Source organism: Oncorhynchus masou, chromosome 25 (assembly GCF_036934945.1).
Source record: "Oncorhynchus masou masou isolate Uvic2021 chromosome 25, UVic_Omas_1.1, whole genome shotgun sequence".
Classification (NCBI taxonomy): domain Eukaryota; kingdom Metazoa; phylum Chordata; class Actinopteri; order Salmoniformes; family Salmonidae; genus Oncorhynchus; species Oncorhynchus masou.
In genome coordinates, this window is record NC_088236.1 from 35544453 (window position 1) to 35558693 (window position 14241).

The 14241-nt window shown below is 42.2% G+C and overlaps 1 protein-coding gene across 1 annotated transcript in view; it reads left to right on the plus strand.

Annotated features, from left to right (window-relative positions):
• Positions 1-13925, plus strand: part of LOC135514196 (RNA-binding protein Musashi homolog 1-like) — a 32868-nt gene extending 18943 nt beyond the window's left edge. The window contains exons 5-15 of the mRNA XM_064937489.1: positions 4625-4666; positions 5314-5406; positions 8566-8614; positions 9282-9364; positions 9471-9588; positions 10252-10332; positions 10922-10966; positions 11236-11304; positions 11411-11556; positions 11998-12043; positions 12192-13925. Of these exons, the coding sequence (XP_064793561.1) occupies positions 4625-4666; positions 5314-5406; positions 8566-8614; positions 9282-9364; positions 9471-9588; positions 10252-10332; positions 10922-10966; positions 11236-11304; positions 11411-11556; positions 11998-12039 (768 nt within the window). The 3' untranslated portion in view covers positions 12040-12043; positions 12192-13925. The remainder of the gene's footprint in view (positions 1-4624; positions 4667-5313; positions 5407-8565; positions 8615-9281; positions 9365-9470; positions 9589-10251; positions 10333-10921; positions 10967-11235; positions 11305-11410; positions 11557-11997; positions 12044-12191) is intronic.
• Positions 13926-14241: the final 316 nt, after the last annotated feature.

Consider the following 14241-nt stretch of genomic DNA (forward strand, 5'->3'; position numbering starts at 1 on the left):
TATTTTGGCCCATTCCCCCATGCAGATCTCCTCGAGAGCAGTGATGTTTTGGAGCGATACATGGTCCCATTCATTCTTTCCTTTACATGGATCAGTTGTCCTGGTCCCTTTGCAGAAAAACAGCCCCAAAGCATGATGTTTCCACCCCCATGCTTCACAGTAGGTATGGTGTTCTTTGGATGCAACTCAGCATTCTTTGTCCTCCAAACATGACGAGTTGAATTTTTACCAAAAAGTTTTATTTTGGTTTCATCTGACCATATGACATTCTCCCAATCTTCTTCTGGATCATCCAAATGCTCTCTAGCAAACTTCAGACAGGCCTGGACATGTGTCCCCCTGCTTAAGCCAGTACGTCTGTCACTGCAGGATTTGAGTCCCTGGCCGCGTAGTGTGTTACTGATGGTAGGCTTTGTTACTTTGGTCCCAGCTCTCTGCAGGTCATTCACTAGGTCCCCCCGTGTGGTTCTGGGATTTTTGCTCAACGTTCTTGTGATCATTTTGACCCCACGGGGTGAGATCTTGCGTGGAGCCCCAGATCGAGGGAGATTATCAGTGGTCTTGTATGTCTTCCATTTCCTAATAATTGCTCCCACAGTTGATTTCTTCAAACCAAGCTGCTTACCTATTGCAGATTCAGCCTTCCCAGCCTGGTGCAGGTCTACAATTTTGTTTCTGGTGTCCTTTGACAGCTCTTTGGTCTTGGCCATAGTGGAGTTTGGAGTGTGACTTTGAGGTTGTGGACAGGTGTCTTTTATACTGATACCAAGTTCAAACAGGTGCCATTAATACAGGTAACGAGTGGAGGACAGAGGAGCCAATAATAATACACAGAAATACGAGCCTTAGGTCATTAATATGGTCGAAAACTGTCATCTCGAAAACAAGACGTTTATTCTTTCAGTGAAATACGGAACAGTTCCGTATTTTATTTAACGGGTGGCATCCATCAGTCTAAATATTCCTGTTACATTGCACAAACTTGAATGTTATGTCATAATTACGTAAAATTCTGGCAAATTAGGCGGCCCAAACTGTTGCATATACACTGACTCTGCGTGCAATGAACACACACACAATTTCACCTGGTTAATATTGCCTGCTAACCTGGATTTCCTTTAGCTAAATATGCAGGTTTAAAAATATATACTTGTTTATTGATTTTAAGAAAGGCATTGATGTTTATGATTAGGTACACATTGGAGCAACGACAGTTCTTTTTCGCGAATACGCATCGATTATATGCAACGCAGGGCACGCTAGATAAACTAGTAATATCATCAACCATCTGTAGTTAACTAGTGATTTATGATTGATTGTTTTGTATAAGATAAGTTTAATGCTAGCTAGCAACTTACCTTGGCTTACTGCATTCGCGTAACAGGCAGCCTCCTCGTGGAGTGCAATGAGAGTCAAGTGGTTAGATCGTTGGACTAGTTAAGGTTGCAAGATTGAACCCCCGAGCTGACAAGGTAAAAATCTGTCGTTCTGCCCTTGAACGAGGCAGTTAACCCACCGTTCTTAGGCCGTCATTGAAAATAAGAATGTGTTCTTAACTGACTTGCCGAGTTAAATAAAGATTAAAGGTGTAAAAAAAAAGAAAATAGGCCAAGTCGGTGTCTAAAAATACCGATTTACGATTGTTAACCTGTCCTAGAAAATTCAAATCTAAGCAGCTTGAGAGATCATAAAATCATTCTTTATATTGATTGTAGAATTGGTATGGATAAGGGGTTTCAGTTAGCCCTGACGTGAAGGGACTAGCATGCTGACCCAGGAGGTCGTCGAGGAGAGCGAGGAAGTGAGTGCGGGAAGTTGTCAGGTGGGATCACCCCATCTGTGATTAATATGGATCTTTCAGTGTAACATTTCTAGTGTTGATTCAAGAGTTACATTAACACCGTAAAGAGTAAAATTAACACTCAATTGTGTAAAAGAACGCCAGTGTTGGTGTTCCCATTATTATCATATTTCCCAGCACATGATTGCAGGTCGATTTTTTTAATTTTTTATGTTTTGTTGTTGTTTGTGTCAATATCTATGTTTTTACATGTACATTGATTGATGAATTAATCTTGTGCTACTCAAATATGAATAACATTAAAAAAACGTATTTATTGGACTTATTGCACCCGTTATGGTTGTTCCAGTTTATATATTTAAGGTAGTCTCATATCTTCGTCTTCCTAACCCTGGCAGTCATTCTGAATGCAGGTGATGTGTTAATACAAATTCCAAAAATGTTGGATATCCCAACTCTGTCTGGATTCCAATAGGAATTGCACATCACTTCACAAGCCAGCATAATGTGATTTGCAGGGCTGATGTGGCATATAAACTGAGTTTCAGGCCATTGAATTAGAGTAAAACCTGGCCCTCAAAAGAAGGACTTATGAAATATGTATTGTATTGTCTTCAATAATTAAATTTTAATGACAATATATTCAGCTAAGACCTCACTTGGTGAATGCCACAGGACTGAAAAGTAATGAATGTAACAGCCATGTCTCTGTCACTAATAAACACAGTCATGGGGGGTACTGGTAACGCTAGAATTCACTCGAAAGGCACCCTGGGAAATATGCCATGGGAAATATGCAATTTTCGGCTTAAAACTACAGCAGAGCTATTCAATATTGTATGGTTCGATTTTGTATGGTTATTCAAAGAACCATCTTCAAAGAACCATCCCATTTATGGTTCTTCAGAAATCCTAAAATGGTTCCCCTATAGCATCGCTCTCAAGAACCTTATTTGGTTCCAACTTGCACCATTATTTTAAAGAGTGCATGGTTGGACTGTAATTGGTCAAATGGATTGTCCTGATTTGATAAGCCCCCTTGCCTTTTTCTAAGGCTCAGCTCTGTGGACAGTCGGTGGGCCTAGGTTACGGCCTATCTCCCTGACACCAACACCTCTGCCACGTTTAGATCCAATATATATGTCATCATTACATTTTTTTCAAAGCAGGATGTTTTGCAGTTTGTGGTTATGTATTTTACTTTGTGTCATAAATATAGAAAAGGGGGGCATTCATCTTTCTCCAATCAATTCTCTATTCGGGTCATTCATTTTGTTTTCAAAAATTATTTTATGAATAAGTTCCCTCACCTGTCTAATGTCCATATTTTCCACCCATGGGTGTGTGTTGGTTGCTGTACGTTGATTTTGTTTGTGTGTGTCTGTTTGTTTGTTTTTTTAATGTGCACAGGAGTGTTGGACATCAGGAGGGTTGGTGACCGGAGGTGACTATCAGAGTAGTCTAGCAACCATAGAACTAAACAGTAGACTGCATCCGATACACCATTCAGTCTAGCCGAGCCTTCTCACTCTGTTCAACAGAACCTGCCGTGATGTCGACACTATACACGTAGACATAACTGTACTTTACTCTGGTAAACGCATGTGGTGTACCACAGAGGTACTAGCTCTCTACTGTAGTTCTACTGTAGTTCCACTCTACCCTGTCATGGTTACGGACTAATATAGTGCTCTTAGCACTGTACTGTCTTACTGTCTTGTAGCATAACAGTACAGCGTGGAATAGTCTAGTTGTTCTATTAGATCAGTAGAGACTAATACTATAGAGGTCTCTAAATTCCTGTACTATAGTCTCTATCGTCGCATCTTTATCCAGTCTGAACAAATGACTATATTGTCAATAGGAAATATATGAATTCAATGGTTTGGCTTTTGTTATTTATTATCGTTATATTAATTTAGTATTATCGTCTTCCTGAAAATGTCCAATATTTCAGTCTCTGCACTGTTGATGATAGTTAATGATAGCTTAGCTCCCACGTTTACTGAAGAACTGTGTGGAAGCATGGTGATAAACACACTATGAAATGTTGGCTTTTAAATAGCTCACGAAATCATCGTAATGTCTTAGCGGGAGAGAAAAGCAAACAAAATGAGGCTGACGTGCTGTCAGTGTGTGAGGTTGACGACTCTCTCCTCTGTCTACGTCAGTCCATTCTCCCTCCTCCTCGTCTTCCTCGTCTTCCTCTTGTTCTGTGCTGTCCCTCCCTTTCTTTCACCTACTGTGTCTCTTTCGCTGTACTTCCTTTTTTTTTTTGTAGAGGTGAGATGTGTCTGTGATTGTAGTGCCTTTGTGAGATTCCAGGAGGTCACATGTTGGTGACGAGAGGAGGTGAGGGCTGTGGAAGGCAGGCAGGCATGCCGGAAAACATTCCCACTCGTTCCACCTGCACACCTATAAACCACCACTTCAGGGGTTGGAAAAGTATTCATAGAACTGAGAGCAACCCTGGCTAGGCCAATGGGGTTATGGTTACAATGAAGTTAAAACGAGAGCTTCTTCGTTCCAAATCTAGCAGCAGATTCTTTCAGAGAGAAAGTAAATGTTATACTCATGAATGTTTTTCACCTAGGTCTATCCTCTAGTTGTCTTTTACCTCCAGCTTTCATAATGAACTAATGTACTGGTGCAGCATTGTAACCTGGACACCCATGTTAATAAGGAACCTTTACAGGATGAGGCAAGGAGTGGCACCAAGGAGACCACAACCATGGACTTGGTTCACATTTACCTGATTTCATGGGCTCTGTATTGAGCTGCGTGTCTAAACTGGCCTTTCTCCTCTTTAACTCCCTCCTCTAGATTGATCCGAAAGTTGCATTCCCTCGTAGAGCCCAGCCCAAGGTGAGTGAGCCAGTCTAGTCATGGTTCGTCAGGTCTTTTAGTCCTGTGAGTTCAGTGTGAATGGCATTGCTGGGAGGGAGCAGGTTAGCCTGTGCTTGCCATGTTAAGCTTTTCACATTCTATCTGGCCTAATGCCTTGTCAAGAGATGAACACGACTGCTGCTGTGACATCAATGTGATCTGTACACTCTTGTGTGATCAAGTGGCTTTTGTTAACAGCTTATACAGCACAATAATGTACATTAGTATATTCATAAGAGCGTGTAACCTGCAAGTTCACCGGCAGTAATGCAGGTGGTGGTAGCAGTAGTAATTTCCTACATAAGCAGTGTAATAACTATGTTAATAATGTACTGTTGGTGGTGATGACATAAATATCAACATAAAGTCTAAAAACATTTTGTGCTAATACTTGGGCAGAATTATTTCATCGGACTCCTTTATTTTTCATGCAAAGGCATCTTTTAGGAGCTTTGAGGTAAATTGGAAGCTTTGCCTGCTGGTGGTTTTTCCATTGGCATCTGAATTGATCATAGAGATGGACAATACCAGGCTACCCATCTACAGCCACCGTTAAAGGTTCATCTTAATCCGTGGTGTTTTCACAGTTATTCTCCATCCATAAACGGACCCATTTCTCCTTGCAGCTCGTGACTCGGACCAAGAAGATTTTTGTTGGAGGTCTGTCCGTGAACACGACCATTGAGGATGTCAAGGCGTATTTCGAGCAGTTCGGAAAGGTAAGCCGCATGGGAGCTGGTATATAGCTATTGAAATGTGAGGTAGAAGGTAGACGTGTGTGGATCTGTGTCTCACTGTGTTGAGGGAGTGGAGATGAGTGTGATGTTGCATCATCCTCCATGCCACTGTTTTCTTCAACCCGTCTCACATCTTTGTTGTCTGGATGAAACTGATTGCTGAGGTAAGGGTAAAAATGAAGTGCAATTGAAGAGTTGTTTTGGAAGGGAAGAGAGTTACTTGTGGGAGGGGTGGAGGAGAAGGATAGAGAGGGTAGAACGGAGGTATGGAGCATTAGGCTTTAGTTACGGAGAAGAGGGAGAAAAAAGTTTTGGGGAGTGAGTGTGGCGATGGTAGGGAAGGGGGAGGGATTATCAGAATTTGAATTAATCTGATGTAACAGCTGCTCCTACCCCCAACCCCCTCCTGGCCCGTTACCGTGGTGACCCGGCTTGCCCATTGTCCCCAAGTAATTCAGCGGGCAAGGGGTTTTGTGTTGAGGGTGGGGAGGGGCGGGGGGTTGGAGAGTGTCAACCCAGGAGTTTTGTAACAATAACACTGGTTGACCAACGGTCAAACCGACCCAAACCAACATACGTGTCACTTCCAGTCTGTCTTCAGTTCTTCAAACTTATGCTTTTGATTTGATTTGAATATCCGTATTGTACTCAGTTTTGACGCTTCCCACCATAGATTCCAAGGGCTTTGAAATGCAGAGCAGAGATAATAAATGAAGAGGTAACAAAGGCAGAAGGGAGAACGGGTGCAAGGACTATTATGTCTTTGAACAAAGCTAGGCAAATATTTTGCTAGTTTGTACAGGAGTTCAATATTTACAAGGAGGTGCGCTGTGGTGCACTCTTACTCCTCTGAATCTTCAAACTTTTCTTACTTTTTGTTGACACTAACTATTTTAAACAGACAACTTGAAATAGTGGTCGCAAGTAACCTATGCAAGAAAGTAAGGTGCAAATTCAGTAGGAAATCAGATAAACCAATGAGCCTGCATACTAACTAGATTAGCTTTCAACCCCAATAACAGGCTGAGGCAAAGCTAATTTATGTAGTTTACCATTAGCCAGTCAGGGCAGTGTGATTATGTAATATTAAATTCAGTCTTGATAATTTAAAATATACTTCCTGTATCTATCACATACTACTGTAAGTGGCACATTTTATTTTACCTTTATTTAACTAGGCAAGTCAGTTAAATTCTTGTTTTCAATGACGGCCTTCTTATCTTCAATGACGGCCACTTCTACATGAAGTGCTTCACTCCCAATCATAAAATTGCATTAATGGAATGAGATGGAGAGAGAGAGAGATGTAAACTCTAGCCACCCATGGAAGTTTCTGATTCGACTGCCTCACTGGACCTTTTGTCTCCTGCTCTGGACAAGGGGGCGGAGAGAATGACTGGGAGGATGAGCAGTGGAAGAGAGGGTAAGAGGGGAATATTGTCCAGTGCACCATTAAAATGTCCCGTGTTTGAAATATATAGCTTTGAAGGACGGTTATTGACATACTAAGAAACATTTAGTTAAATGAGGACATTGATGTTTTAACTTGTGTACATTTTAATTGCACTGAGTACTCATGGGGATGATGTGAAAAACATACCTGAAGTGTCAGAACAGTTAGTTTTATCATCCTGCTGATTTGTAGAGTTCAGCATATAATTCACCTTCTAATTCAGTATATACAGTTGGGTTAAAGTTTGGTGCTCTAAACTGTGGAGCAACATTGTCTGTGTTGTTCCATTGCTGTGTCATGGTGCTTGGACTGTGAAGAGGCAGGCCTGGTTAGGGAGACAGGAGGGGTGATAGGGAAATGTCAGAGTGGAAAGAGTCAGTGATTTGAGAGAGCTAAGACTGACAGGTCTTCTTTCACCCTGGCTGGAGGCCCTCCTCCCTCACCCTTGACCTTTCTTCGTGCAAGCTACCCAAGGGTGGACCCAAGCACAAACACACACACACACACACACACTGACACACGCCCATTGACTAACACAATGTGTCAGCTCTGCGTGGAACCGTATAGGCGTGTGAATAAGTGGTTCTGGCAAATAGGTGGTGGAACCATGTGCACCTGCCTTTGGCTGTATTGCAAACTGAAAGGCATTAGATATTGAATGTGGAAAGCACACATTTTGCTTTACTAAAATATTAGTTAGCAATTAATTCAGGAGTTAATTTGAATGATATTAGGTGTTTGACAGTTGCTTTTTTTTAATGTGATTTTGTATTGAAATGTATTGGTCTGTGTTCAGCTGAAGATGAATCCTGGGCCTCTACTGTGAAGGAGGGATGTATAGAGGGAGAGGAAGAGAGGGCACTTGGAGAATAGGAGTTATGGCTGGCTGTGCCAACAGACAAAGCCTCCACACCTCTTTGTTCTCTTGCACCCATTCTTTGTCGCTCTCTGTTCTCCTCCCTCCCAATTTAGTCCCACATTTTCTGTCTCCACCTCTATCTCACGATAGTTTCTTTCACCTCTCTCTCTCACACACCCATCTCTACCTCACCACGGTCTGTACCTGTATTCTCTCCCCAGTCCCTCTTCCCCACATCCAACATTATACATGACCACATTTCTATCTTACTTATTGTACCTTCTGTCTATCTACATCTCTCACTCTTCCTCTCTTTCTCTGTCTATCTGTCTGTATCTCTCTCTCAAACTCTCACACATTCTCTTTCTCTTAACAAATAATTCTTGATGCCAGATAAAGATTTTTAAGATAACTTTTTGTGCAGTTGCCATGGGAATGGCAAACTTTGGAAAGTAGGGGGAGCGAGGGTGGATTATGTCCTCTTTTTCAGAGAGAGATTCCAATTATGCAGTTCAGAGGCAAGACATCTAACTAAGAGAAACAGGGAATTGATTCTGATTTTGTGTTTGTGAATCAAACCTTTTCTAGCGGCCATCTTGTGCCCATGCATCACCAATGTCCCCTCTTAAGATGTTTCTTCTGTTTTCTTCTCTTCCTCTACTGTGCTCCCCTCCCTCCTTTGAAACGTGTCCCCCTCCTCCACCCCTCCTCTCTCTGCCCCTTTTGTCCATCTGTTGCTGAGCCTCCCTGGAGAACTTGATGAGGTCAGACAATATGGCGCGTGCGTACATTGTGTGAGGTGATGTGTGTAAAACTCTGTCTCCTCTAGGTTGATGATGCCATGCTCATGTTTGACAAGACCACCAACAGACACAGAGGTGAGACTGAGAAACCCTCTCTCTGTCCAGTCCCCCAGTACTCTAAGCCTTACATCTCTGTATCCTCAATAGTTTTTTACATTTAAGTCATTTAGCAGAAGCTCTTATCCAGAGCGACTTGCAGTTAGTGGGTTCATCTTAAGGTAGCTAGATAAGACAACCACATATCACAATTGTAGTAAGTAATACTTTTCCTGAATAAAGCAACTATCTCCTCCTCATAGGCTGAACAGGAGGAACGGAGTAGGAGGAGAGGAACAAGTCTTGGCTAATTAGTCAGTCTGTTAATCGAGGATCAGGATAAAGCCTCCTAAAGCGCCTTCTACCCACCCTGGGACTGATCGATTATGACAGCCCACCAGCTTTACTCGGCTGAGGGAGGGAGGGAGGCTCGCTGACCTGACCAGCAGGGAGGGGAGGGAGGAGGGAATGAGCCAGGAACAGCACCCCAGAGGGGGGGGGTGCGAACGTATTAAACGGCTACTACAGTACCTAATACAGAAGGCAGTCGTGCATTAGCTCCACACTCTAACCCCCAGAGACAGCAGAATTGATTTCCCCAAACTTGGGTTTGAGATGTTCAATAATGGGCTTTAATCAATGGTGTTGCCGAGCTCTTCATGAGCTGACCCTCCTCACATACATTATTTGTATTTGTCCACTCTAGGGTTTGGCTTTGTCACGTTTGAGAATGAGGATGTGGTGGAGAAAGTGTGTGAGATGCACTTCCATGAGATAAACAGCAAAATGGTGAGCTAAGAAGGCTTTAAATAAATCCTTCGTTATTCAATACACAATGTAACTGTTAGTTGTAATTGTTGACTGTTTTGTTCCCCCTTGTGTGTATTCATGACAGGTGGAGTGTAAGAAGGCTCAGCCCAAGGAAGTGATGTCACCCACGGGCTCGGCCAGGGGGCGCTCTCGGGTGATGCCCTACGGCATGGATGCCTTCATGCTGGGCATCGGCATGCTGGGTAAACTCATAGTGACGAGGATGACGACAGTAATGTCGACGAAGATGTGGCCCCTCATCCTGTTACCCCATACCATCACACATCCTCTCATAATATCATATTTTATATTATGAAGAGATGATTTACCACAGAAGTTACTACCGCTAGTGGACAGATGGCATCCTCTTCATAACATCATCTCCCCTTCATAAGATATTTTCTTATTTGCACCTGCCAAGTCTATTAAAACATGTGGTACCAAATTAGTTTGAGGTACCCTGGAATTGATGCACTGTATGATCTTAGGAAAAAGTAATGCATGTATGTATGTAATATTGCTATTGATTATTTATTTATTTATATATATATATATCTCATTTAGTGGTTAAAGCATGCCTCTGAAGATGGGGAAATGACACTATCATGTACTGTTCAGTCTGAGAACTGCAATATTCCCAATGACGTTGGCAGGACGAGGGAATTCTAGGCAAGGGTACAGTTGTTAAGTTAGATCAACTTTGAGCTGAGCATACGTACACAACACACTGTTGGCTGATCTAGAATAATGTTATTGAGTGCATTGTTTCTGTGAACCTGTTGTTACATTGACAGTATCCTCTTTCACAGGCAGGGGGCAGCACTGTTTCACTCAAACACAGACCCATGACTGTCCTTTCACCATAGGTTACCCAGGGTTTCAGACAGCTACGTATACTAGTCGAAGTTACACTGGCATCACCCCTGGATATACCTATCAATTCCCTGGTAAGAAGCTACTCCTCCACCCATTCATACTCCCTTGAGTCAAGCATGGCCATTTCGTGAGGTTCCTGGACGGTCACGGAGTAGTAGAAGAGTCCAATCATTTAATGATGGTTGTGTGATCCTATTCATCTTCACTTGGCGTGTGTCTAGACTCGTCATAGTGTGTATAGCTCCCACAACACAGACAAACTCTTTAACCAACACAGCCTCCATGGAAGCTCATAAAGCGCTCTGAGTGTCATTTGCTGCTGATAAATATCAGGGAGTGGATTACATGTGCTTTGTGTGTGATTGTATGTGTTCGTAAGAAAAAGATTGGGCATGTTTGTGGGGGGGGGGGGCAGTATATTCTTATTCCATCCTAACGTATTCGGCTTGAACCAGTTAAGCTGAATCTTTCTTCTGTGTAAATCTGCCACTTCCCATTCGCTCTTCATTCCTTCCTCTTACGCCATCTCATTGATGTGTTTCCTTGGTGTCACCCTAGTTGTATGTTCCCTGCCAGTGTGTGTGTGTGTGTATGGATGGGTGTGTCCCTTACCTCGCCGGTGTGTTGTTTCAACAGCACTCTCTGATGTTTCTGTTCTAGAATTCCATTTAGAGAGGACCCCCCTTCTGACATCACCACACCCCCTGAGCTCACAGGTCAGTCCCTCCTCTGGCCTTTACAAGCAGCATGCCGTCCGTCTGCTACTCATCCCTTCACTGTGCTACACACCAGTTATTACACAGTGACACCAGTTACTACACTAATTACACACCACAGTCGTGGGTAATGTAGCCCCATATGTTAGAGGTGGACATGATGTCAAGGATAATGGTCAAAATCATGTTCTGACTGACCTCTAGAGAGGTCAACGCTCTTTGTAGCCCGAGCTGGATTTGAAACCTGCTGTACCTCCTCTACCCTATCAGCCATTCCTCTGTCGGCATACGGACCAATGGCAGTGGCGGCAGCTGCAGTAGCAAGAGGTATGTATGAGGGGTTGAGAAATGTTTGCCAATTTGATGTACAGTATTTCTCATGTGGAACTAATTATGTGTCTGTCTACTTATTTGCATCTGTATGTTATTTTAGGCTCCGCCCCCTCTCGCTCTGGGGGGTTCAGCAGCCCTGGGCCAATGGCAGACTTATATGCAGCAGCCAATCAGGAGTCTGCTGTCAGCAGTTACCTCAGCGCTGCAAGCCCCTCCCCAAACACTGGGTTCGGCCATAGTCTGGGGGTAAGACACAGCCCTTATCACGTAGGTATTTTAGACCCTATTCATGTTTGGAAATGCAAGATGTGTCTGCTTACTATCTGTTCAGTTTGTCATAGGAAGACTATCGATGCTACAGAGCAGTGCTCCTAAGATGTTGATCTTGGCACATGTTCATAGATCCGTCTTGCAATACTGTCCAATCCTGTGTTATGACCGTATACATTCAAGGGGTCTGTTATGAGCATAGAATTGTCTGTCAATGTGTGACTGTCAAGTCAAAGGAAAAAGTAATGTTGCTCTTGGGTAATATACTGTCCATTTTGACAGATTTTGCTTGCACATTTGGTGAGGGTTGTATTATTGAATGTGATATGATGTTGGGGATGTTGAGAGTGTTGGTGGTTGTGTTGTGATGACTGGGTGCTCCCTCTAATCTCTCCTGTGTCTGACTGCTCCCTACAGGGTCCTCTGATTGCTACGGCCTTCACTAATGGCTACCACTGAGAGAGTGAGTCTGCTACTATACCCACCCACAGCATCACATACTCAGAAGAGTCATGTTCCTTTCAAATAAATCACTCTAATTTACTGTACATTTATTGTAGCAATATAACGTTGCCTATAGACAAATGAAAATTGTCTCAATTTCTCTGCAGAGCTGTGAACTGAGAGATGGAAAGCTTTGAACTGGTCTGACAAGCCTCTGGCTGTGTGACTCTGCAGGTGCAGTGGGAGCACTGACCCTTGACCCCTGATGTCCACGCCCCTCCTCCCACTGAGGATCTCTTTTCTTCAGACTTCCTGTATTCGGTTTTAACATCCCCTCCTGTCTAACATGTTACTGTAGTTAGCAGAAAGGAACAACAACCTTTAAAAATATATATTTCTGCTTGTATTAGAAAAACATGCAGATAATTCTAGCTACTTTTTTATTTTATTTCATTTGACTGTTTTGTGGAAATTGTCATGTATTCTCGTATGTCTTAATTATTATTTTTTATTTTTTTTCCATTTGATTCTTTTGTCAGAAGGTGTTTTATTGAGAGGCAGCGAGGGAGAAAAAGTGATCTCCAGGTACGGAATATGTGAAGGACTGGAGCAAGTATTTGTACTGAATAAATGTATATTTATCTTTCAGTACATACAGAACATTGCTGATAATACCATATTTTTTTGTATGTATTACAAAGTTGAAAAATGTATATCTTGGTAGGTTTTTAACAAACATTTGTTATACTAATAATGATAAAAGTAACTAAATTGATAGTCATGAGCCTATTTCCAGTCAGATTTGAACTGCGTGATATCTGTTTTTTTGTAAAATATTGTAAATATAACTGTCTTTTGGATTCTGCAAAAAATGAGGGGTATTGGGAAGGCAGTGATGGTATTTGTTTTCAGCAGATGTTTTTTAACTTTCATTCATACTGTTCGGCGTTGGCCACTCATACATATCATAGTATCATAGTGTATTTGTGTGATTCCTAATCTTTAGCTGTCTGAGTTGTTAGACTGGTCCAGGTATGACAGAGTGAAAGGGTTTGCTCCTATACTGTGAATTCACGCAGGAACCACTTATCAGCACCGGGAGTGAGAAAGCTTGTGGGGATATTAGTAGGCTTAAAACTGTTTCTTTCATCCTTACTTGGAACTTATTTCATTGTTGTTTTTAGAATTATCATTTTGAATATGTGGTGGTTGTAAAGGAAAATGAAGGACAAACATGCAGGAACCAGTCGTAAAAACAGTTTCACAGTGGTATGATTTCACGGCTAGATTCTTTCGCAGATTGTGTTGTGTGACTGCGCGTTTGTGTGTTTGCATTGTATGGCTATGCGGTCACACTGGAATTAGGTGTGAAATGTATTGTCAGGGAATGGATACATTGGTGGCAAATGTGAATTTATCATCTTCTTTCTGGTTTGTTAATGAACGTCCTTGTCTCTGCCGATGTGTGGAGAGGATTCGTTCATTTGTTTCAGTGCTAAATTAACACTCTCAGAGGTGGTCCTGAGGCTCTTCCATGATGAGATTGTATGTATTTCTCCTCAACCCCCCTTCTCCACACTGACCGATACGCTGTACATCTACTGGATGACATCGACTGGAGCCATGAAACTCATGAGAAGCTATATACTTTTTAAAAAATGTTACCTTTTTGCAATGGGAGGTTAGATAAGGAGTTTTACTTTTGTGGTTAGTTTAAGAACAAGAGGCGCTGTCAATTTCTATCACCAAGTTGTAGATGTTGATATTTTTCTAAGCCTGCTGATATATTGCCATGGTGTTGCAGCCTTTGGACTCTGTGTTTACTCTGAAAGGTTCTTGTCAACACTGTAACCCTCTTAAACATTTTTACAATTCCTAATAAATTATTTTTAAACATTCTACTAATGCTTTAAGTTGTAACGGTCTTTCCAAACATGGTTTTCATGAAAAGGTTTAGAAACAGTACGAGATGAAGAGGGGGTAGTAATGGATTGATTTTCAAGCTTGACATGACTAGTATACTATACTGTATGTCAGATCAAGGGATTGCAGTCTCTCCCACTGACAGATTTACCATTACGCAGAAGAGGCAATTGCCTCAGGCCTCACGAGCTGGGCATAAAAAATATGAAAATAATTTATAACCACTTAAGGCCCCCCCCCCCCCAATGCTCTGCTCGATGCATAATAAATTCCCATCAAAATCTGTCTGTTTAA